This window comes from Anolis carolinensis, chromosome 4 (assembly GCF_035594765.1).
Source record: "Anolis carolinensis isolate JA03-04 chromosome 4, rAnoCar3.1.pri, whole genome shotgun sequence".
Classification (NCBI taxonomy): domain Eukaryota; kingdom Metazoa; phylum Chordata; class Lepidosauria; order Squamata; family Dactyloidae; genus Anolis; species Anolis carolinensis.
Window position 1 is genome coordinate 3,847,932 of NC_085844.1, and position 26,529 is coordinate 3,874,460.

Consider the following 26,529-nt stretch of genomic DNA (forward strand, 5'->3'; position numbering starts at 1 on the left):
GGGGTACAACACTCACTCTCTCACTCACCCTCGCTCACTTGCTCGTTCACTCACTCACTCACTGGGCTGCAGGAGCAGAGGCAGCCAGAGCAACACGGCAGGCATGAAGCAAGGGGGAAGCCCTGAGGAGGAGAAGCAGCAACGGGGTAAATACGTAAATAAATAAATTTCCCGCAAAACAGCGAGGGAGCGAAAAGTGAACTGCGAAGTAGCGAGGGAACACTGTACTTGCAAACAATGCACTTCTTTCCGCAGTCAATAAAAAAGACAGACCCTTGGCATCCCTGGTGCCAGCTACGTTTTATTATCTCCTTGCTTGGAAATGCATTCTTTCTGCCTTTTCCTCCTTTGGCAGATCCTGCCGTCTCGCGGCTTCCAAGTCCCTTGAGGAAACCACGTTGTGTAGCACCACCGTTGGATGTGATTGTGAAGGATGGGTAGTTTCTATGAATGCTGTGGTTGTGTCCTTGTTTCTACATAATACAAAAAGGGGGGGGAGGAAACAAATGGGGAAAAAATACAGAAATGCCCTGTTTTGCCCCCTTGCGAGAGGGGTTCCGATGTCCACAGTGTGTCTCGAAGGTCAGGGAAGGGAGGCGTGAGTCGGTCAAGCATTCCACCGCGTCCTAAATCCTTCAAAGCCCCCACGTTTCCAAATCCAACCTTCAATTGTTTTTCTTCTCTTCCAATGAGTTGCAAATCCACACCTGTTCAATGACAAAAGCCCACGAGAAGGCGACGCATTTAATCAATGTCACGGATTCGAGATGCAACTCATTCTCGTTCAACGGGGGACACCGTTTCAATGTTCCATAACGGATGATGCTTTCTGCCACCTGAGCAGAGAATTTAACAAAGGCTTTGCCAGTCTACAAAATGGTGACGAGGATCTAGAATGCTCCACAAATGGGGTGAATTAATGTTTACTCCAAGGAATGGCCATAGCAGTACTGAGGTCCGCCCGTCAGAAGTAACTTCTCTGTTCTGCTTTTTGGGGTCAGTCCTAGGAACACGTGTTCTGCTACTTCTGGGGTACAAACTAATCACCAATTCCTCCACCATTGCCTTAAGGAAAGATGGGACGGAGGTTGGAATGAGGCTATGAGGACCTCCATGTTGCATGGTTGGAAGGAGGCTAGAATAACCGTCAACGTGGAAGGTTGGCTGCAAAGACCTCCATGGACAAGGTCAGTAGAAGTCCACAGTGACCTCCATGATGCAAGGCTGGACAAAGGCTAGAATAACCTCCATGGTGGAAGTTTGGAAGGAGGCCACAAGTTCTTCCATGATGCAAGATGAGAAGGAGGCTAGAGGAACAGTCATAGTGGAAGGTTGGCTGCAAGGACCTCCATGGACAAGGTCAGTAGGAGTCCACCATAACCTTCATGATGCAAGGTTGGAAGAAGTCCACAAAGATGTCCATGATGCAAGGTTGGAATGAGGCTAGAGTAACAGTCATGGTGGAAGGTTGGAAGGAGTCCACAATGACCTCCATGGTGCAAGGTTGGAAGGAAACCAAAGACCTCCAAGTTTCAAGGTTGGAAGGAGGTTAGAGTAACTGTCATGGTGGAAGGTTAGAAGGAAACCACAATAGCCTCCATGGTGCAAGGCTGGAAGGAAACCAAAGACCTCCAAGTTGCAAGGTTGGAAGGAGGCTAGAGTAACTGTCATGGTGGAAGGTTGGAAGGAGAGCACAATGACCTCCATGGTGCAAGGTTGGAAGGAAACCAAAGACCTCCAAGTTGCAAGGTTGGAAGGAGGCTAGAATGACCTTCATGGTGGAAGGTTGGAAGGAATCCACAAAGAACTCCATGATACAAGAACTAGAAGGAGGCTAGAAGAACCATCCTGGTAGAAGGTTGGAAGGAGGCAGCAAGGGCCTGTATGCACGTCAGTAGGAGTCCACAATGACCTCCATGATGCAAGGTTGGAAGGAGGTTAGAATTACCTCCATGATGCAAGGTTGGAAGGAGGCTGTAAGGACCCCATAGTCTAAGATCGGAGGAGGCTACAAGGGCCTCCACAATATGGGGGCATGTCCACTCCACTCATATAGGCTCCATCTTTTGGGGTTCAACAATGGATTTCATAAGCAATTTGAGGCTGGAACATCAGTCCCTGGTTGGCGAAGAGTTCATTGGTGTCCGGGGGCCGCTCTTCTTCCCCTTCCAGCGTCTGGGTGGCTTGGTCTTGCAGTTGGTCGGGAAAGACCCCGGCCAGGCCTTGGGGGTCCTTGTAGGTGGCAAAGAGGGGCTTGTTGCGGTCAATGACAAACATCTCGTGGCCCCGCTCATCCCGGTACTCCTCTAGCTGGGCGAAGGTGGTGGGCCCATCCGAGTAGTCATTGACGTAGAGGATGTTCTCCTCCTTCTTGGCCTTCTTCCGCTTGCGGTGCTTGCGGTAGATCATGATGACCAAGAGGAGGGCCACCAGTGCCAGCAGGGAGATGGCCACTGCGATGGCTGTCTGGGTGGCCATGCTGAGGGCGTTGAAGTCCATGCTCTCCATGTCGTAGAGGGGCTCCTGGCTGATGTCCACCGAGGCCGGGTAGCCCCTCGACGTCTGCTGCTGGTGATGTTGTTGCTGCTGCTGCTGCTGAGAGAGGTTGACCATGAGGTGGAAGAAGACCCTCGCCGTGCCGCCCGGGTTGGAGGCCTCGCACTCGTACTTCCCGGCGTGGGACACCGTCACGTTGTTGAGGAACAGCATCCCGCTCCCCGTGTCCGACTGCTCGAAGCGTTCCCCCACGCTGCGCTCGCTCAGCTCGAAGGTGCCGCCCGTCGAACGGGAGCCACCGGACCGGGATCCTGTCCCTGAGCGCCAGTGCGCCAGCTTGCGCCAGGTGACCAACGGCTGCGGGTATCCCGAGGCCTGGCAGGAGACCCGCAAGTCGTCCCCCAGCCGGGCCGTGACCTCCAGCGGCTCCACTTGCACCACCGGCGGGATGCAGATCAGGCTGTTGCCGGAGACGTCGGTCAGGCTCTGGTAGGCCAAGCGCGGCGGCTCCGAGCAGACAATCTTCTTGTCCAAGGGGCCCAAGAGGCGCTGGCCTTCCTCCTTGATCCAGGAGCTGAGCCAGTGCAGGGAGCAGTCGCAGCGCCAGGGGTTCTCTGCCGGGAAAACATCAAGGGGAGAACCGTTAGACCCTGGAATATTTATTTATTTACAGTATTTATATTCCGCCCTTCTCACCTCAAAGGGGACTCAGGGCAGATCACATTATATACATATAGGGCAAACATTCAATGCCCATAAACACATCGAACCGAGACAGAGACAGACAGACAGACGCAGAGGCAATTTAATACAGGCAGTGCCCAAGTTACGAGCAAGATCGGTTCTGTAGGCTTGTTCTTAAGTTGTATTTGCATATAAGTTGGGACATTTTTAAGAGCAGGTAAAGGTAAAGGTTTTCATGTCCGACTCTGGGGGTTGGTGCTCATCTCCATTTCTAAGCTGAAGAGCCGGCGTTGTCCGTAGACACCTCCAAGGTCATGTGGCCATAGGTATGACTGCATGGAGCGCCGTTACCTTCCCGCCGGAGCAGTACCTATTGATCTACTCACATTTGCATGTCCGTAGACACCTCCAAGGTCATGTGGCCATTGGCATGACTGCATGGAGCACCGTTACCTTCCCGCCGGAGTAGTACCTATTGATCTACTCACATTGGCATGTTTTCGAACTGCTAGGTTGGCAGGAGCTGGAGCTAACAGCGGGCGCTCATTCCGCTCCCGGGATTCGAACCTGTGACCTTTTGGTCTGCAGTTCAGCAGCTCAGTGCTTTAACACACTTCGCTACCGGAGGCTCCATTTTAAGAGTAACTCTAGCCAAATATATATATTTCTCAACTTTGGATAGCATAGGGAAGGATTTACAGCCCAGTGGTGTTTGTGTTGTTGTTGTTGTTGTTATTTTAAAAAATTATTTATGATTTTATTTTTAAAAATATATAAAATAAAATCATAAATACAGTAGAGTCTCACTTATCTAACATAAACGGGCTGGCAGAACATTGGATAAGCGAATATGTTGGATAATAAGGAGAGATTAAGGAAAAGCCTATTAAACATCAAATTAGGTTATGATTTTACAAATTAAGCACCAAAACATCATGTTATACAACAAATTTGACAGAAAAAGTAGTTCAATACGCAGTAATGTTATGTAGTAATTACTGTATTTATGAATTTAGCACCAAAATATCACGATAGATTGAAAACATTGACTACAAAAATGCGTTGGATAATCCAGAACGTTGGATAAGCGAGTGTTGAATAAGTGAGAGACTACTGTATTTCTCAACTTTGGATAGCATAGGGAAGGATTTACAACCCAGTGGTGTTTGTGTTGTTGTTATTATTTTAAAAAATTATTTATGATTTTATTTTAAAAAAATAAATATAAAATCATAAATAGTTTTAAATTATTATTTTAAAATTATTTATGATTTTATTTTTAATGTTTTTATTATTATTATTTGAAAAAAGTTACAGTTATATAAACATATTCTATACATTTCCCTCTCTTTTATTTACATTCAGCCCTGTGCTCCCCTTCTCCAGAGCCATCTCTTCTTCTGTAGTCCCACCAAAAGTTCAATTCTTCACTTGGAGGTAAATTCCCATCTTCTTTTTCCAATAATTTTTCAAAAACCATCTAGATGGTCTCATAAGACCACAGGTAAGGAAAGGGGCCCCCAAAGGCCATCAAGACAATATCATAAGACCATAGGTAAATAAAGGCACCCTCAAAGGCCATCTAGATGTTCTCATAGGACCATAGGTAAGGAAAGTGACATCCAAAAGCCATCTAGATGGTCTCATAAGGCTGTAGCCAAGCAAAGAGACCTTCCAAGACCATCTAGATCAGGGGTCCTCAAACTTTTAAAGCAGAGGGCCGGTCCACAATCCTTCAGACTGTTGAGGGGCCGAATTATCATTTGGGAAAAAAACTCGAACAAATTCCTATGCACACTGCACATATCTTATTTGCAGTGCAAAACAATGACAATAACAATGAAATAACAATACAATATTTAAAAATGAAAATAATTTTAACCAACATAAACCTATCAGGATTTCAATAGGAAGTGTGGGCCAGCTTCTGGCCAATGAGATAGTCAGGTTAATTAGGGTTGTTGTTGTTGTTGTTGTTGTTGTTGTTGTTGTGTGTCTTCAAGTCATTTCAGACTTTGGGCGAGCCTAAGTCCAAAATTATTTATTTATTCATTTACTACATTTATTTACTACATTTATATCCCACCCTTCTCACCCCGAAGGGAACTCGGAGCAGCTGTATGTACATACAATAATATTATATTATTAGCATAGCACAATATTAGCATTATACTATATTGAACTATACCACTATACTGTAATATTATATGTAATATATAACATATAATTAATATTATTATATTATTATATTTATTGTTAGTATTGTATTGTATAAAATGATAATATTATTATCAATATTATATGCATATACAATATATTATATTATTAAAACTGATATAAAAATATTATATTATAAATGAGGGCGAGGGCCAGGTAAATTACCTTGGAGGGCCGCATCCGGCCCCCGGGCCTTAGTTTGGGGACCCCTGATCTAGATCAATGATGGGCAACCTTTTGTGCTTGGTGTGTCAAAATTCACCAAAAAACCTAGCATGACTTGGGTGGTGTGTCACTTCGAGAGAAAAAAAACAATTTCATAATATGTATAGTTTAAATAACAAAAATGTATAATTGTAATATATAACTGTATTTAATAAATCAAAAACTATTTGCTACCCTTATTTCCATGTGCAACAATCTATGGTACCTCTTGCAGTTTCCACGCTGATTTCTCTCTATTCTAGTTTCAATGTAGTCATGAATAATGAATAAAATAATAATAATATAATGGTAATAATATGATAATATACTACAATAATAATAGAATAATAATGGAATGATATAATATATATATATGTATGTAATGTGCATAATTCCCATGGAGTAAACAACAAAACCACTGGACCAAATCACACCAAATTTGGCCACAAAAGACATACACAACACGGGAAGCCTCCCGAGTTGTGGGGAAGGCATCTGGTGACGCTTTCATCACGTTGGGCATGTGGCTTCCGCTGGAAATCACATGACGCTGTGTGGGGCTGACATGGGGTGTGAAAATGTCATAGGATGCTAAATTCCTCCAGTCTGATGAGGTCCCTAAAAAGTGAGAAGATTTTTTTTCGTGTCAGGAGCAAATTGAGAAACTGCAAGTCACTTCTGATGTGAGAGAATTGGCTGTCTGCAAGGACGTTGCCCAGAGGATGCCTGAATGTTTTGATGTTTTTACCATCCTTGAGGGAGGCTTCTCTCATGTCCCCACATGGAGCTGGAGCTGATAGTAGGCGCTCATCTGCGTTCTCCCCAGGTTGGATTCGAACCAGCAACCTTCTGGTCAGCAACCCAACTTTCAAGTCATCAGTTCTGCCGGCACAAGGGTTTAATCCACTGCACCACTGGGGGCTCCAGTGAGAAGATAACTGGCTATGAAATAATTGCCTAGCAGTCTTGGGAAAGTGCACTATTAATAAATAAAAAGGCATCCTTCATGTAGGTGGATTTGTAATTGGTTGACTCACTAAACCCAAGGGGTGCTTTTACCAATGATTCCTTTTCATCCTGGTGAGAAGTGATCAGAAGGGTGCCTGGGGTCTGTTCCTGGACCAGTGCTGCTCTACGTCTTTATCAATTACTTGGATGATGGATGTGCATAATTCCCATGGAGTAAACAACAAAACCACTGGACCAAATCACACCAAATTTGGCCACAAAAGACATAGTCATCCAATCAATCTGCATGAGGCAGCATGTCAGCAAAAATGGCTAGGCGTGTCAGTGCTGACACGCGTGTCATAGGTTGGCCATCACTGATCTAGATGATTTCATAAGACCATCGGTAAGGAAAGGGACCCTCAAAAGCCATCTAGATGATTTCATAAGGCCATCAGAAGACCATAGACAAGAAAAGGGACCTCAAAGACCATTTAGATGGTTTCATAATAACATAGGTAAGCAAAGAGACTGCTAAAGACCATCTAGATGGTCTCATGAGACCATAGGTAAGCAAAGAGACCTCCAAAGACCAAGTAGACTTAGGTCAACCCTAAGTCTAAAGTTGAGGACAGGGGCCAGGTCAATGACCTTGGGGGACCGCATCCAGCCCACGGGCCTTAGTTTGGGGACCGCTGCTCCAGAGGAACTGTGACTGTATTATTACTAGAAAGTTTTTGTTGAAGTTGCTGTTTTTTCCATGAAGTCTGCTGCACAAGAGTCAAGCTTGAGTTTTGCATTTTCTTCTACTTGTGTTACTCTTTTTTGACTATACATAGGACTAACCTGCTGGTCTGCATGCATCATCAAAGCGTAACAATTTATTCCTTCCTATGAAATATGTTAGAAGTGTGTGGGGAAAGGGGAGTGTGTGGACACGTATGTGGTGAAGCCCCTCGCCATCGCGGGCACTTCGTCCCTCGTCCTGCCTCGGGCGGGGTCGGCTCACCTGTCAGGCGCAGCACCTGGAGGCTGATGAGGGGCCGCAGGGCCGCCCGGCTGATGGTGCGCAGGTTGTTCTTGCTGAGGTCCAGCAGCGCCAGCGAGGTCAGGCCCACCAGCGCCTGCTCCTCCAGCGCCTCGATGCTGTTCTCCTGCAAGTGGAGCTCTTGCAGGCGCTGCAAAAAAGGAGAACCAGACATGTGGTTACAGTCAACGGTGTCATGGTTTGCAAAGATACTATATGTGTGTTAACTGGAAAATCTAATGTATGAAGCCGATTGGCTGAGTTTGCAAGGACCTGGGAATTGGTTAGCAACTGTTACTGTCCTGCTGCTGGAGAAACAGTTTGAACAGGTTTCTCTTTCTGTGTGTGTGAGTCTACTGAGTACTGGCTGGAAAGAAGATGGCTCTGTACTCAGAAAGGCCTGACTATTTCTGAATCCTTGTTTGCTGCTGATCTTTGTCAGAATGTAGGGACCATAAGCCAGAAAATAATAAACTTTTGCCTAACATAGCTTTGCCTCTACATATATCATATAGCCTTTATATAGACAATATAAACACTCTGTATGAACACAGGGCCTGTGCTCCTCCTTTCTTGTGGGCTGGTGCTTTTCTTCAGGAAGTTCCAGAGAGAGAAGAAAGCTCAGAGTAATCAAGTTGGGTCATTGGTATCACTTGTGCCAAAGTAGGTGGGGAAGATCCTCAGCCATTGGTCAATTCTAGATAAGCCAAGATATAAATTATTTGTTTGCTACGCATATGTTGCGATGGCCATTTGCATAGTACAGACCCACAAATGGGTACCTACGGCTGTTTTGCCTTATCATCAGCTGTGATAATAATAAAAGGCTTGTTTTATTGCTCTCCTGCAATTCTCTCCATTACTCTCCGAGCTAGTCTCCAACAAGAATAAAGGTTTATATATTGTGTGAAATGTTCACTCATTGTTAAAGTAAGTGTGTGGTGCTTTGGTAAGCATTCCAGCAGAAGAATGGTTAAATGCATAGAATTAGATTTACTGCCTAGAGTGACGTTATTCAGCGTCAATTGCCATCAATCTAGCTGGACATGTTTCTCCAGCCACGCTTTGTACATAGCTGTAAATTACTGCAATTAGAGCAATAAAGTTTCTGAACCGCTGGGATCAGCAGACAGCTAGCTATGTGTGGATGTTTGTTCATTCGTTCGGAGGGAAGAATTGAGACGGAGAGCTGTAAGTGTCTCAACTCAACTCTCACATTGACAATCTTCACTGAAGCAAATTTATGGAACAAGAAAGGATTGCCTATGACTGCTGATTTCTGTAAGCAATCAGAGGGACTATTGTAAATACCACTGTTCTGTTGATCTCTTGGACTTAGTAAAAGTTCCTGTGTTGTTTGTTCTGCAAAACTGAGTGGTGCATCATTCTGCAGGGTGACTCCTTGGTTCATGGGCCCACATAAGAGCTTCTACAATCCCCAACAAACGGCACTCGAATTGGGTCATTTCTATGTACAGGCAGTCCCCACATTATGGAACAAGAGAGGTTCTGTAGGCTTGTTTCTCAGTTGGATTTGTATGTAAGTTGAAACAGGTACACTTGGAGTTACCTGGAGAACAGGTAACTCCAGTCCTATCTCTATCTATCTATCTATCTATCTATCTATCTATCTATCTATCTATCTATCTATCTTCTGATAGCATTGTTGCACTCCAGCCTTGAGACACCATTTCACCCAGCTCCACACCAGAGTCCAGTAGTACGAACTACAGAGCATGCCTTTTTCCAAGGCACATTCCTACAGGAACAAACAGGATTCAACACAGGGTACTTGAATCATGAATTTGAGAGCTGAGACAGGAACCCGAACCTTTTGGCAACGTCTCCTCTGAGAGATACCAAGTAAACACCGCTGAATGTAAGCCGAAGGCTGACCAAGAAGCCATGAGATCATGCCTCACACACCTGGGTTTCAAGGACTTCTCACAGTCTCCTCGACGGCCTGCAGTTGCAAATTGTTATAACACACATATTATAATATTACTCTAGCTCTGTCCCCTGGCCAGGTTTTTTTGGCCTGGTCGAATGTGAAGAGGATTGATTGCTTCACAACCTCTCTATATAAAAATGTCATGTGCATAATTCCCACGATGTAAACAACAAAACCACAGGACCAAATCACACCAAATTTGGTCACAAAAGACATAGTCATCCAATCTATGTCTTTCCATCAAAAAAACCTATAAAATTAGGTCCATATTACAGCAAAACCCAAAACCCAAAAATTACTAGCGCGCATGCGCATAGCCCCCCCCCCCCAGGAAACTTGGTGACGTTAGCCAGGTGAGCAGGCCTTCAATGGCCACCGCCCACTGACAGCGAGGCTTCCTTCCCTTTCCCCACCCCCTTTCTTCCTCAGAAGAGAACTAGACATATTCCAGACAGGAAACAACCAGAGCCAGCTAACACCTCCCAACATAGGATTTTCCCTCAGAGTCATTATTATTACTATTATTATTAGGTTTCTTGGAACCATCAAAATGAATAAAACCTGGCATCCAGGATTAAAAAACTCTACAATCTGGACAGCAAATAAAGATCAACAATCTGAAAATAAGGGTATTCCAGACAGGAAATAACCAGAACCAGCTAGCACATCCCAACATTACGATTCCCCTAGGGAGGAAACCACCACGCTTTGAAGCTACAAGCCCATTCAATACTAATCAAGGTGACTAATTACAACATTCATACTTGCCTCCACAAACAAAAACCTATTTAGGACGACACCATAGCAACACGTGGCCGGGCACAGCTAGTGTGATATAAGTATGGCCTCCATATCTGCAGAAGGATATACCCCAGGATTTTTCCATGGAAATGCAAAACTGAGTAATAGCAAAACTGTATGGATTGAATGGCTTCCAGTGAATGCATTCTACAGAGGCATAAGCAAATTTTGGTCCTCCCTCCAGGTGTTTTAGACTTCAACTCCCACAGTTCCTAACAGCCTACTGGCTCTTTGACAGCGATGTTGTGACTCAGCCACAGTATAGCCAGTGTGAGGATGAAGAAGGGGATTCTGGGTTTCAGATACAAGAGCCAGTTGAGCCAGAAGATGGGCTGCAGGAAGATGGCATGGGAATACAGGCTGATTCAGAGGCTCAAGAATTGCAGTTTGAGCAGAATGAACTGTTGACCCCAGAAGCCATAGATAACAGCCAGGATGACATTCCCATGGGAATTCATGAGCGAGAGCTCTCAAGTCCTGGTTCAGGTGCAAGATAATGAAGACCTTGAATCATCTAGGGCTGACCGTATGTTATGGAGAGGATTTCAGGTCCGTAGGAGTGAGAGGCTGGCGGGAAAGAAAGAGGCCACTTCTGGAAAAAGAAATGCCTTCCTGGGGTGCTTTTAAAAGTGTGCGTTTGCAGATAGCTCGTTGTCAAAGCAAATCCTTGCTTCATCTGTGTGGATGTTCTTGTTTCATGATCAAGAGAAGTTTTCCTGGATCTTTGTACCTTTGGGCCTTGTTTTTGGGATCTACTGACTACAGCCTTTGCCTTATGGATTATTAGCTTGCTATGGTTTATGGACTAATGGATTTTCATGGCTTATGAACTAATTGGATTCCTATTGACTCTTTTACTGCAACTTTGAAAAACCTTTCAACTGCCTGCTTTGATTTATATATTTGCTTTTGCTCAATAAAACTTCAAAAGACTTTCTTCTGTGTCTGACTGAGTGTCTATAGCAAGGTGAACTATTCTGAGGTGCGTCAAGAGACTTGCAAAATCACAGTACTCATTGCAATTACAGTTGTGCCAAAGTGGGTTAACTCTACAGTTTGGACGTGCCCTCGCAATCCCCAAGTGCTGCCCCACCTCCAGGTCGCAGAAAGTGAAGTCGGGCAGCCGGGTGATCTGGTTGCCGGCCAGGTAGAGGACGCGCAGGTGCTCCAGGCCCTTGAAGATGCTGCTGTTGATGAGGTGGATCCGGTTGCCGTTGAGGGCCAGCTCCAGCAGCCGGTTCTGGTTGCGGAAGGCGCCCGGCTCCAGGGCCGAGATGGTGTTGTTCTGCATGTAGAGGTACTGCAGGCCCCACAGCGGGGCCAGGTCTTGCTGGTGGATCTGCGTCACGCTGTTGTCTTGGAGGAAGACCGTCTGCGAGAACAAAAAGCACAGAAAGAAAGACTTCAAAAGGAGGAACAGAATCGGTCCCAGGATCCAGGGACGCAACACCTGGAAGGACACCTCCGGACATAAGGGGACACCGGGCGGATTACAATCTATATATATAAAAGAGTGATGGAATCAGGGCACCGGACAAAACAGCAAAACTACAGGCTCCCCAACCTCGAAATTTGACAACACAACCCATAATCCACGCCTCTAGGTTGATACAACAAAAAGAAAAGAAAAATAAAGTCCTAATTAGAGGGAGAACAATAATTGTTACATCCTAATCATTTTTCCTAATTGCAGCATTCATACTTGCCTCCAACAGACAAAAAAAAACCAATCAGAAATATTGTATATTCACAACCTTTAGGAAATAATATCCCTGACGGCGCAGCGTGTTAAAGCGCTGAGCTGCTGAACTTCTGGACCGAAAGGCCGCAAGTTTGAATTGGGGGAGCGGAGAGAGCCCCCACTGTTAGCCCCAGCTTCTGCCAACCCAGAAGTTCAAAAACATACAAATGTGAGTGCATCAATAGGTACTGCTCCGGCGGGAAGGTAACGCCGCTCCATGCAGTCATCCCACATGACCTTGGAGGAGTCTACGGACAACGCCGGCTCTTCGGCTTAGAAATGGAGATGAGCCCCAACCCCCAGAGTCAGGGGAAAACCTTTACCCTTTACCTTAACTAGCACCAATTCCTGAATACTTTATTTCCCATACCACCAGACTTCGCCACAGCAATGCGTGGCCGGGCACAGCTAGTGAACATATATATGGCAAACATTCAATGCCATCAGACAAACAACATACAGTATAGACCAGTGATGGCCAACCTATGACACGCGTGTGAGCACTGACACGCCTAGCCATTTTTGCTGACATGCTGCCGCATGCAGATTGATTGGATGACTAATGTCTTTTGTGGCCAAATTTGGTGTGATTTGGTCCAGTGGTTTTATTGTTTACTCCATGGGAATTATGCACATCACACACACACACACACACACACACACACACACACACACACACACACATATATATAATCATTCTATTATTATTCTATTATTATTGCAGTGTATTATTATATTATTACTATTATATTATTCATTATTCATGACTACATTGAAACTACAATAGAGAGAAATCAGCGTGGAAGCTGCAAGAGGTACCATAGATTGTTGTACATGGAAATAATGGTAGTAAACAGTTTTTGATTTATTAAATACAGTTATATATTACAATTATATATTTTTGTTATTTAAACTATATAAATTGTGAAATTATGGGTTTTTTCTCGAAGTGACACGCCACCCAAGTCATGCTAGGTTTTTTTGGTGAATTTTAACACACCAAGTGCAAAAGGTTGCCCATCATTGGTACAGAAACACACACAGAGGCAATTTAACATTTCCAGCTTCATGAGGGTATGCTCGATTCCGGCCACAGGGGGAGCTGTTGCTTCATCATCCACAAGTGACATTGAGTGCTGTACTTCCTCATTCCTTTCCACGTGCTGCTGGCAGTTTTATGCTGTTGTAAATTAGTTAAATTAGCCTCTCGCATAAAGCATACCTAAATTTTCTAGTTGACAGATGCAACTGTCTTTCGGGGCTGCATAGGTCTACAGCAAGTGGGCTATTTAATGGTCGGGGGCTTAACCCGACCCAGGCTTTGAACTCATGGCCTCTTGGTCAGTAGTGATTTATTGCAGCTGGTTACTAGCCAGCTGCGCCACAGCCTGGCCCAAGATACCCTGTTTTCCCTAAAATAAGACATCCCCAGAAAATAAGACCTAGTAGAAGTTTTGCTGATTTACTAAATATAAGGCCTCCCCCGAAAGTAAGACCTAGAAAAGTTTTTGTTTGGAAGCATGCCCACCAAAACAGAACACAATACCATAGATTGTTGTACATGGAAATAATGGAAGTAACAAGAAATTCTTGATAGGATTCACAGTTTGTCTGGTTATGCTGGTTTGTGGTGACCACTACTGTACAGTCTATAAAAAATGTTCATTTTTTTTGTTCAACAATAAATGTGAATTCTTCTTCATGGAAAAATAAGACATCCCCTGAAAATAAGACCTAGAGCATCTTTGGGAGCAAAAATTAATATAAGACAGTGGCTTATTTTCGGGGAAACACAGTAGGTCATGCCTTTCCATAGATCTTAAAATCTCCGAAAGGTTATGGAGGTGTCCATTTCCCAAAAGTTTGACTGTCAAAGAATGCCATGCCTCACCAAACTACAAATCGCCAGCATTGCATCGCATTGAGCTATTGGGATTAAATTAAAGATGGCAACCCTCAAAGAGGAACTCCAGGCACAGCTCCTGAAGCAGCTTCCCCTTTTGCGTTTCGCTCAGCACTGAGATGTATTACACAGACCCAATGCACATTGCACACCCTAATTTGTGGATGGTAATTCAGCCCAAAAAAAAGGTGGGCACTACATTCGAGTAAATACAATAGTCACTCCTTCTCCTCTCCAGGAGGAAGGAAGAGGAGCAATCGCTGGACCGAAGCAGCCTTTGGGTTTGGCCATGGACCAGTTCCCCTGTGATGTCTCAGGGACCTTTGGCCCATGACCCCGCAGCCATCATAGATCAAACTGAAGAGGATTTGGGCTTTTTCCCATCTCAGCAAGATTCTGTTCCATTCCAGATGTCCCCTGTTGACATTTTCGTGCCAGAGCCAATTACGGATGCCCTTGAAACAGAGCCTGGTTCCCCGGAAAGTTTGGTGTTTGATAGGAAGGCCTTTCTCAAAACACATCGCTCCCAGAAGCAGTTTCTAAGGCGAAACACGAGATTAGCGGAGAGAGACGATTGTGACTAAACCGTTTCCCTTGGGAAGTTTCAGGGAGGCAGGCATCTGGTACGATGTTGAAACAGCTTCGTTCTCTGGGAAGATTTGGGGAGTTAAACACCTGTATCTTTATGCAAAGATGTCATGATCATTGTGTTTTATTCATGATTGCTATGTTTAGGTTGACTGTTTAAGGTTATATATTTCAGCTATTCTTATACAGAAGCTGGGAGCCTCTAAGGCATGGCCAGGAAAAGGGGTGTGGCTTCACCTTGCTGGTGGAAGCCTTAGAATTCAAAATTTAGCAGTTGGAATTGGGCAGTTGGAGTTTGTCGGTTGAGCAGAGCAGTTGGTTCTGTTCAGTGAGAAAGGAGTGTGATCGAAAAAAAGAGATTGTGGGAGGAAGTTGAGTAGCTAGAGAGTTTTAGCGGAGAAGGGCTAAAATTAAAGTTGCTGAGCCTTTAGTAGGAATAACTAAAGAGCTGAGGCTATATCCCTAAGTCAAGGAGGACTAGGGTTAACCAGTTAAACTCCCCAATCCAAGTTTGATCGGGTACAGATCAACTAAGTTCAAGAAGGACAATATTCCTAACTGAAAGAAACAAGTAATATAAAGCTGATACCATACTAAGCTCAGTGAAACTATTGAGAAATCTTGCAACACTTACTGTACAGAAGTAACATCGTTCACCTCAAGTTATAACATTCTTGCAACCATCAAGCTTTGTGCTATAAATAAACAAGTTACTGTTTCTTCAAATGTTGCTTATTATTTGAGCAAAGCATCTTTCAAAGGTGGTGGCAGCGACAACATTGAAAAGTAGGATACATAGAGGTAGAAGTTGAATCCTTCGCAATTTGGTGGCAGAGGTGGGATCCAAAAAGATTCCATCCCTGTCATCACATCACTTCTTCACAGGGGAAGCTCTTGAACTTCCATAAAAGTTCTGCACTGAGCTTTCCCTATCGCGGTGTCAATGTGACTATTCATAGAAGAACATCGTCTCTTGTTCCTGAGCTTCCAAGCGGCCCTCCGGTGCGCTTATTCACGAGTAGACCGGGAGTTGCGTTCCACTCCTTGCCAAGTTTGGACTGCGTTTCAGATCCATCACGAAATACCTTGCCTAGCCTTGAATCCTTGTTCTGGACTTTACTTCAAGAATCTCCCTGTGAATCCTTGCTCTTTCCCCATTCAAACTTCCAAAGAGTTTGAGTGTGTTTCGGTTATTGGATTGTAGACTTTGGACTCTAATACTGGACATATAAGTTCATTATATTTGACTAATTTTTATCTCCTCTAAAAGATCAACTGCTGGACCATATACTCCGCTCATTTTTGTTTAGAACTTTTATTGCTTTAATAAAGATATTAGATTGTTTATTGGCCTCCGTGTTGGTTCCCAGTGTTTGCGCTGCTTAGGGGTGTTACATCCCCCTCCCGGACTCACCTGTGTGGAAGGGTGGATGCCGCTGGGGATCTCCTTGAGGCCCAGGGAGCCGCACTCCACAGTCGTGCTGTAGCAGCGGCAGGTGGACGGACAGGAGCGGACCTGGGCGGCCATCAGGCCCAGCAGGAAGAGGGAGAGGCGGGAGGCCGGGGCCGGGGCCATCCTAGAACAGCTGCAGGCGGAGAAGGAAACAAAGCCCAGTTAATACACAAGTTGTTGCACCCCTAGGCTGCGTAGGCACCTTGAAACCACACTGGAGCCCGGAATATAAGCAAAGAAGCTGTTTATTGAAGATTATAAGAAAGCACAAGCAAATAAAAGTTCAGAGTCAATAAAATGGGTTTAAATATATAATTTTACTAGCTGTGCCCGGCCACGCATTGCTGTGGCTAGGACTTAAATTTTTTCTTTTCTTTTTGTTGTATGAACGTAGAGGCGTGGGTGAGAGGTTGTGCTGTCAATTTTTGAGGTTGTGGGGTGTTTAGTTTAGTTGTTTTGTCCGGTGCCGTGATTCTATCACCCTTTTATATACAGTAGAGTCTCACTTATCCAAGCCTCGGTTATCCAAGCTTCTGGGTGAGATGATAATAATAATACAGTAGAGTCTCACTTATCCAACATAAACGGGCCGGCAGAATGTTGGATAAGCGAATATGTTGGATAATAAGGAGAGATTAAGGAAAAGCCTATTAAACATCAAATTAGGTTATGATTTTACAAATGAAGCACCAAAACATCATATTAGACAACAAATTTGGCAGAAAAAGTAGTTCAATACGCAGTAATGCTATGTAGTAATTACTGTATTTATGAATTTAGCATCAAAATATCACGATATCTTGAAAACATTGACTACAAAAATGCGTTGGATAATCCAGAACATTGGATAAGCGAGTGTTGGATAAGTGAGACTCTACTGTAATAGAAAATAATAGAGGACATTCATTCATACATAAGCATTTGATACTCTATGTACATACACACAAATCAATATATCTCTGACTCCAAATACAGTAGAGTCTCACTTATCCAAGCCTCGTTTATCCAAGTTTTTGGATTATCCAAGCCATTTTTGTAGTCAATGTTTACAATATGTCATGATATTTTGGTGCTAAATTCGTAAATACAGCAATTACTACATAGCATTACTGCGTATTGAACTACTTTTTCTGTCAAATTTGTTGTTTAACATGATGTTTTGGGGCTTAATTTGTAAAATCATAACCTAATTTGATGTTTAATAGGCTTTTCCTTAGTCCTTCCTTCTTATCCAAGATATTCGCTTATCCAAGCTTCTGCTGGCCCATTTAGCTTGGATAAGTGAGACTCTACTGTATATAGATATACAGTAGAGTCTCACTTATCCAACATAAATGGGCCAGCAGAACGTTGGATAAGCAAAATGTTGGATAATAAGGAGGGATTAAGGAAAAGCCTTAATTCATTTGTAAAATCACATTGTGGTTTTACAAATTAAGCACAAAAACATCATGTTTTACAACAAATCGACAGTACACAGTAACGTTATGTAGTAATTACTGTATTTACGAATTTAGCACCAAAATATCGCAATATATTGAAAACATTGACTACGAAAACATTGACTACTAACAGGCCGACTGCGTTGGATAATACAGAACGTTGGATAAATGGAGGTTGGATAAGTGAGACTCTACTGTAATATAATTTTATTTTTGTGCTCCCGCCTCCATCTCCCTGGGTGGACTCGGGGCGGCTTACAAATACAAAACGAACAAACAATAACATCAAGTACCGAAAATCGCGCAAATGAAAATTTTAAAAGACATAAAATAAAGTCACAAGAACAGTGCACTTGAAAGTCTTAAAGCAAGAGTCTAAGAAAGTCACTCAGATATCAGAGTCCAAACCAGAACTTGAACTCAGTCCCACAAAATGTATCGAGAATAGTCCAAACAAGATTCAATTCCAAGGCATGAAACAAACTGGAACCACAGGAAACAAGGCTAGAACACAGGATCAAACTCCAAAGTAATCCAAGGTAACAGAAATCCAAATGCTAAAGTTACTGGAACATTCAACCGGATTCAAAGGCAAAAACAAGGCTGGAACTTGAGCAAAATCCGAAGATACAGGAACATGGAACAAAGATCTTTCTCTCTTGAATTGCAAAGTTGCCACCTCTGCCATAGCAGAGAAGGACCAGGCATTTAAGGCAAATCCAAGGTCTTTCTTTCATGAGAAAACTCTTTCTCTCATGAGAAAACTACTCATTAAAGCACTTCGAAAGCAGTCATTTACTTCTCCATAAACATTCTCTTTCCCTCCTTCCGTGAGTTATCGCCTCCCTTCTGTCAAACTCATTGTCCTCCTCTAAACTAGAATGTCCATCTGGCACCTGGAGAACTGGCCTTGAGTGCGGAGAGGAATGTGGTTCAACATGTCTGCTTTCTGTCTCTGGTCCCAGAATCCACTGGAACAGACTCTGGCTTCATCTCAGAACCAAACCCAGAATTCTCTGGCAAAGCAGGTGCAGGGACAATCACTGGCTAAATGGGCCCAAACTCAGGCTCAGGCTGAATTACAACACAAGTAGATTTAATCTAGAGCACTATTTAACACCATTTTTTTCCCTGGGTTATCAGTGTCATTTCCTAATTAGTTCTATCATAATTGGGACTAGAAGAACCTTTTGCAGGAGGGACATCCTGCTATAACACATTTTGCTCTAGTTTCCCAATGAATATGTCATCATCGAGTCTCAACCAATGCAACCTAGTCTGTGGCAGCCACAAAAATGAAGTTTCTAGAGTAGAACTATTTATTTATTTTATTTACAGCATAGGGGACTCAGGGCGGATCACATTACACATATAGGCAAACGTTCAATGCCTTTTAACATACAACAAAGACAAGACAAACATAGGCTCCGAGCGGGGCTCGAACTCATGACCTCCTGGTCAGAGTGATTCATTGCAGCTGGTTGCAGCTGGCTTGCTTTCCAGCCTGCGCCACAGCCTGGCGCACCTATAAGTACTGCACCTATTAAACATGAAACAAATCTTTCGAACCAAATTTCATTACATAGTGATTGTCAGGTTTCCACGTTATTTGCGGTGTACTGAAGGGCAAGGGCTAAGATAACAACCATCGTTAATTGCTCCCTAATTGGGTTGCTGTAAGTTTTTCGGGTTGTATGGCCCTATTCCAGCTGCATTCTCTCCTGACTTTTCGGCTGCATCTCTGAAGATGCCGCTAGCCACAGATGCAGGTGAAACGTCAGGAAAGAATGCTACTGGAACATGGCCATACAACCCGACAAACTCACAGCAACCCGATGCTATTATTGTTCTCTGTTCAGCTACGATGCTTAAGCTGGACGCTTCTGCTCTGTGCATCTGTGCCTTTAAGATGCTTGTTGACTCATTCGTGGCCAAGGAAGACCACGTTGTTTTTGCCAGTTGACTTTATGGCAATGCTATGAGTTCTATAGTTTTCTTGGGCAAAGGACCTTCAAGAGATGGTTTGGAATCTGGAATAATATCTGGAACATCTGGCATTCATTTTGAACCAGAGGATGAGTCTTCTTTTTGCATTGACACTTCCAAAATGTTGTCTTGGGGATGCTGGGAGTGGCAGTGCTCCAAAGGCCTCCTTTCCATATTCTCTGCTCTATTTGGAGCGGAAAGGGACCAAGGTAGGATCTTGTGTGTCCACAATCCTTCAAGGAGCTCCAGAGCTTGCATGGGATGGCAACCACGAGAGCCTCAGGATACAGCTATCACTGTATCCGTACCCAGAGGCGGTTCTACCACCAGGCAAACTAGGCATTTGCCTGTGGCGCCATGTTGTTGGGGGCGCCATCGAGGCAACTCCTGTCTCCTGCAGCAGAAAGGAGCCTAGGAAGACAATATGGTTTTTGGGAAGCCTGTGAAGTAAGTATTGCTTATCTTACCTAACTTGGGTGAATTAATTTAATGCATACACACTTATTTAATTGAATGTTCATTTTCTACTGTTACTTTTTAATTTATGGAGCTTGTTTTAATTCATAGGTGAGCCACTTTTGTCCCCATTTATGAGAAAGGAGGGAAATTGTTAAATAAGTCCTAGTACCTTCATTTATAAGTAGAGTTTCCCGAGGATTAAAGTTTTAACACCTGTATGCAACTATTTAGTTTAGCAAAGATATAGAATCTACACTTTCTAATGCAGGGGTCCTCAAACTTTTAAAGCAGAGGGCCGGTCCACAATCCGTTAGACTGTTAAGGTGCTGAATTATCATTTGAAAAAAATACAAACAAATTCCTATGCACACTGCATATGTCTTATATGTAGTGCAAAACAACAACAGCAATGAAAGAACAATACAATATTTAAAAATGAAAACAATTTTAACCAGCATAAACCTATCAGGATTTCAGTGGAAATTGTGGGCCTGCTACTGGCCAATGAGATAGTCTAGTTAATTAGGATTGTTGTTGTGTGCCTTCACGTCATTTCAAACTTTGGGCAAGCCTAAGTCTAAATTTATTTATTTACTACATTTATTTACTACAGTTATATCATGCCCTTCTCACGCTGAAGGGAACTCAGAGCAGCTGTATGTACATACAATATATTATATTATTAGCATAGCACAATATTAGTATTATATATTACTATATTGAACTATACCACTATACTGTAATATTATATGTAATATATAACATACTAGCTGTGCCCGGCCACGCGTTGCTGTGGCAAAGTGGTGGTGGTATTGGTTAAAAATTGTGTAATTTTTATTTGACATTTGTATTTTTTTTATTAATTTTATTGTAAGTTATCTTTTTATTTATTATATTTTATTATTTTCTTGTATTATTTTTAGTTATTTTCTGTTATTATAGTATTTTATTGTATTAATTTTTTAGTGTTTTTAATTATTTTTAGTGTTTTTTATTATTTTTTATTGGGTTGCTAGAAGACCAAGTTGGAGGAGCTTAGCCTTCTAACTGGCAGCAATTGGATAAAAGCAATTATTCCTCTCTCTCTAATTAGGACTTTATTTTTCTTTTCTTTCTGTTGTATCAACCTAGAGGCGTGGATGATGGGTTATGTTGTCAAATTTCGAGGTTGGGGGGCCTGTAGTTTTGTTGTTTTGTGGGTCGCCGTGATGCCATCACTCTTTTATATATATAGATAATTAATATTATTATATGGTATTATTATTAATATTATAGTGTATAACATTATAATATCTTATCAATATTATATGTATATACTATATATTATATTATTAAAACTGATATAAAAATATTATATTATAAAACTTAAGGTGGGGGCCATGTAAAGGACCTTGGAGGGCCGCATCTGGCCCCCGGGCCTTAGTTTGGGGACCCCTGTTCTAATGGATGTGCAAGGCAGAGATGGCAGTAATGAATGTCCAGCACTTCTGGAAAATGTCAGTTTGAGAAAATCTGACATACATTGTCAGAAATAGTTGTACTGATTCAGACTACTGGGTCATCCAACTCCTCCTCTGTAGGAAGTCTAGGAAGCAAGGCAAGTGGGGCTTCCTCCCTGGGGGCATCCTTGGTTGGGGGGTGTTAGTTGGCCCTGATTGTTTCCTGACTGGATTTCCCATTTTCAGAGTGTTGTTTATTTAGGCTTTTCCTTAATCCCTCCTTATTATCAAACATTTTTGCTTATCCAACACTTTTATTTTTCAGTGATTGGTTTTTTTTGAGGGGGGAGGGCGCCAAAATTTCTGTTTGCCTACACTTGAAAATTACCTTGGACCGGCTCTGTCCGTACCAATATGGGTACCCAATATGTATGGGCATCCAAACCCAAATCGTAAACAAAGCGAGGGATTCCCAAAGGGCAATGCACTCACCTTGTTCCCTGCACCGGAGACCTGGCTTTCCATGCACCCGGCTCTTCCTCCCTATGAGGTTTTCATGCATCTCGGCTCCGGAGCTCCTAAACCTATTAGAGGCTTTCCCATTGTCGGCAGCAATCAGGGCAAAGCCCCATAAGGCTCAAGGGTGGTGATAATAAAAGCCTGCACATGGGGTGACTTTCAGAGCACCCCAAATCAAAGAGGTCAAAAGAGACAAGAAAAAGGGATGATTTTGGAAGAATAAATCATTCAGAGAAGTGAAGATTTTCCAGCTGGTTTTCTGCAGAACTAAGGAGGAAGATATTTCCCCATTAAATGAAGCAGCTTTAGTGTAACCGGATGGGTGTGTTAATGGCCAGGATAGTTAAGATCTCATTTGGAGTAATGAGTGGTGTAGTGGTCCTGGGGATCAGAGTTTGAGTTGGGGGATTGGGGGTTTTGCAGGCAGACCAAAGCAATGCTGAAGAGAGGAATCTCGAAGGCTCTGATGCTGGAAATGTTGATTTGTCTGATGCTGGAAATGTTGAATTGTCTGATGCTGGAAATGTTGGATTGTCTGATGCTGGAAATGTTGATTTGTCTGATGCTGGAAATGTTGAATTGTCTGATGCTGGAAATGGGGAATTGTCAGTGAGGCCGCAGGCCAGCAATGAAACAGAAACTAATGATAAGTGTGATCTTTCCCAGGAGTTTGAACATCAACAAGTTCCAGGTGTTTTGGGCAGTGACTCAGAGGAGTCGTCCTTAGACAGAGATACAAGGTTAAGATTGAAGGTTCGCCCCTTAGAATAGCTGACAAATGCATGGGAATTCAAGGGCAGAGAAATGCCTTTCTGGCTTGTAAATATGGGTAAATACAGGAGAAACAGAAGGAGATTTCAGATGTAGCAACGTTACTTCTTGGACGCACATCTTCTGCCTTGTCTTAGTTCATGGAAAAGGATTCCTGTTCATGTTCATGCCTGGAAACTGTGTTTTGGACTTTAATCTGAAGCTCATGGTGCTCTGCTTTCAGGACTAAGTTCCTATATCAGAGACTTGGATTTATATTCTACATATTGCTTTTACTATTACATTGCTTTTACTGACTGCCTTTGCATTTGGATTATTGCTTTCTTTGCTGTCTTTTATTGAGACTTTGCTATTTTTTATCAATAAACTGTTTAAAACTAGCCTGCTGTGCTGGAATGTGTGTTAAGAGCAAGGTGAACCAGTGCTGAGGTGCAACATCGGCCATGGAAACTTACTAGTAAAACTGGTAAATCTCAATAATAACACGATGTATTACAATAGGGTCTTTGTTTCTTGTGTTATCAGTGTAATGGCTTTGAATTCCAGTCTCTTGGAGCAAAAGCAATGGATACTCTTGGTACAAAGAGAGGATGCTGGATTGCACTATGTAACACGATTCTTGTTCCTGGGTTATACATGTCAGTTCTATCATAAACACATGGGAAAAGTTTATTAAACTCCAAAATATTTGGGCTGCTGTGAGTTTTTCGGGCTGTATGGCCATGTTCCAGAAGCCTTCTGTCCTGATGTTTCACCCACATCTATGGCAGGCATCCTCAGAGGTTGTGACCTCACATGAACATACAGCCCAGAAAACTCACAGCAACCCAGTGATTATGTGTTGCAGCAAAGTCTGAATAAAAAGCAGTAAAGAAAGCAAACATCCAAATGCAACTGCACTCAATAATAACAATATAATCTAGTAGTAAAAGCAATTTGCAAAATATAATTCCAAGTCTCAGATGTAGGAAATTAGTCCTGAAAACAAGGCACCATGAAATTCAGAGCAAAAAGCAAAACACAGTTTCCAGGCATGAACACAAATGAGAGTCCTTTTCCATGAGCTTAAACAAAGCAGGAGATGTGCTTCCAAAGATCAATGTTGCTTAGTCTGAAATCACTTTCTGTTTCTCATTGTATTTAGCCATGTTTACAAGCCAGAAAGGCATATATCTGTCCTTGGCTTCCCACGTGTTTACCAGCTATTCTAAGGGAGCGCCTGGGGCGACAAATCTTCAATTTCAACCTTGTATCTCTGTCTAAGGAAGATTCCTCTGACTCGCTGCCTGAAACACCTGGCGCTTGTTGATGTTCTGAATCTAGTGAAAGGTCACCCTTATTATTGTTTTCTGTTTCCTCACCAGTTTGCGGCCTCTCTGACAATTCCAAGCCTTCAACATTCCCAGCATCATCAGAGCCTTTAAGATTTCCCACATCAACATTGCTTTGGTCAGCCTGCATAAACCCAAACCCCCCTTCACCATCAGACTGAACCACAACATTATGGTCATGAAAGTCTTCGACAACACATTGCAAAAAAGTTTGTTTTTGCAGTACATCCACAGCACATTCTGCTATAGTTTTTCAACAGATTAACTAGCCGTTCAGAGAGACTCTGTGAAAAATCACTGAAACCCAGGTGTGTGAGGTGTGATCTCATGGTTTCTTGGTTGGGCTTGGGTTTAAATTAAGAGATGTTTACTTAGTGTCAGAGCAGACAACGGTGCCAAAAAGTTTGGGTTCCTGTCTAGCTCTCAAGTTCATGATTCAAGCTCCCTGTGTTTGCCTATCTCTTCGAGTCTCAAGCAATTCAACATAGTTTGTGGCATAAAAACAGAGTTTCTGGAGTAGAACAACTGCTTTCAAAGGAAGGACCGCACAATTAAACAGGACATAACACTTTCAAACCAGGAACAGAAAAAATCAACTTTGTTTACATAGTGTAATGAATTCTAGAATAATAGAACTATAGAGGAGACTCATAATAATATAATATAACTAGCTGTGCCCGGCCACGTGTTGCTGTGGCGTAGTCCTAAGTGGGGTTTTCTTTGTGGCATTCAAGGTGGCCTAGAAGGGATTCCCCTAGGTAGGAAGCAGCCAGGGTTTGAAGCTGCAAGGATAGTCAATGGTATTCAAGTTGGCCAACAATGGAGTCCCCTAGGTAGGAAGCAGCCAGGCTTTGAAGCTGCAAGGGTATTCAATGGTATTCGTTGGCCAACAATTGAGTCCCCTAGGTAGGAAGCAGCCAGGCTTTGAAGCTGCAAGGGTATTCAATGGTATTCGTTGGCCAACAATTGAGTCCCCTAGGTAGGAAGCAGCCAGGCTTTGAAGCTGTAAGGCTATTTAATTGTATTCAAGTTGAGTAACAATTGAACCCTCTAGGTATGACTCAGCCAGGCTTTGAAGCTGCAAGGGTATTAAATGGTATTCAAGTTGGCCAACAATGGAGTCCTCTAGGTATGAAGCAACCAGGCTTTGAAGCTGCAAGGCTATTCAATGGTATTCAAGTTGCCCACATTATCTGCTTTGAGCTGGATTATATGGCACTGTGGACTCAGATAACCCAGTTCAAAGCAGATATTGTGGATTATCTGCCTTTATTGTGAGTGACTTTCCTCCTTCTCCTAAATGGGACATCCTTTCAAATATTTCAACATAATAATAATAATAATAATAATAATAATAATAATAATAATAATAATACATCACACAGTCCTAAACACTTGGCAAGTGTTCGACTTGTGATTTTGTGATATGAAATCCAACATATATATCTTGTTTTCTGTGTCATACTATGTCTTTGTGTCAATAATAATAATAATAATACCTATCTCCCCAAAGGGACTGAAGGCAGATTCCAGCAAACACAGACACAAGGCAAATATTAAATGTCTAGAAACAACAAACACAGATAAAGGTAAAGGTTTCCCCTTCCGGCTCTGAGGAGTGGTGCTCATCTCCGGCTCTGGGGATGAGCCTACATTGTCCTACGTTGAGCCTACATTATCCATATACACCTCCTATGTCATGTGGCCATGGGCATGACTGCATGGAGCACTGTTTTACTTTCTCGCTGAGGTGGTACTTATTGATCTACTCACATTTACATGTTTACAAACTGCTAGGTTGACAGAAGCTGAGGCTAACACCAGGAGCTCACCCGGTCCTGCAGATTTGAACTGCAGACCTTCTGGTCAGCAAGTTCAGCAGCTCAGCACTTTAACCCATTGCGCTCCAGTGACCTCTCATTCAGTTCACATCAATCCTAACAGGCAGGAAGACACAATCCAAGCCTTCCCGACAGACAACCTTCCAAACTCTGTGTCTAGGTGAAGATTCTGCCATCATCTGTTCCATTTTGTATGTTTCCGTCTTGAAAGTCTTGTAGAGTAGGAAGGGACCCCCAAAGTCTATCCACTCCAAGCCACTATCCAAGCCCTCCCAATGTTGTGGTTCAGTCTGATGATGAAGGGGGATTTGGGCCTATGCAGGCTGACCAAGGAAATGTTGATGAGGGAAATGCTGAAGGCTCTGAATTGTTAGAGAGGCCGCAGACTAGCAGTGAAGCAGAAGCCAGTGATAAGGGTGACCTTTCACAGGATTCAGAACATCAACAGAGTTCAGAACATCAACAAGTCCCAGGTGTTCCAGACAGCGAGTCAGAGGAGTCTTCCTTAAATAGGGATACAAGGTTAAGGTTAAAAGTTCATCGTCCCAGACGTTCTCTTAGAATAGCTGGTAAGCGTGTGGGAACTCAAGGTCAAAGGAATGCTTTCTTGGCCTGTAAGCATGGTTAAATAAGGAAGAAACAGGGAAAGATTTCAGACGAAGCAACGTTGGTTTTGGACGCAAAGTTTCTGCCTTGTCTATGCTCTTGGAAAAGGTTTCTTGCTTTCG

General features: G+C 43.0%; 1 protein-coding gene across 3 annotated transcripts in view; it reads right to left on the reverse strand.

Moving 5' to 3' along the window:
- Window positions 1-283: 283 nt before the first annotated feature.
- Window positions 284-26,529, reverse strand: part of lrrc24 (leucine rich repeat containing 24) — a 67,077-nt gene continuing 40,831 nt past the window's right edge. For 2 of the 3 annotated variants that reach the window (XM_062979897.1, XM_062979896.1), the window contains exons 2-5: window positions 15,975-16,146; window positions 11,422-11,700; window positions 7,559-7,727; window positions 284-3,110 (exon numbers count right to left, since the gene is read on the reverse strand). In XM_062979897.1, coding sequence (XP_062835967.1) covers window positions 2,074-3,110; window positions 7,559-7,727; window positions 11,422-11,700; window positions 15,975-16,136 — 1,647 coding nt within the window. In that variant the 5' untranslated portion in view covers window positions 16,137-16,146 and the 3' untranslated portion in view covers window positions 284-2,073. Of the gene's footprint in view, window positions 3,111-7,558; window positions 7,728-11,421; window positions 11,701-15,974; window positions 16,147-21,831; window positions 22,254-26,529 lie in introns of those variants that run through there. The other variant, XM_008122023.3, reaches the window with a different exon arrangement.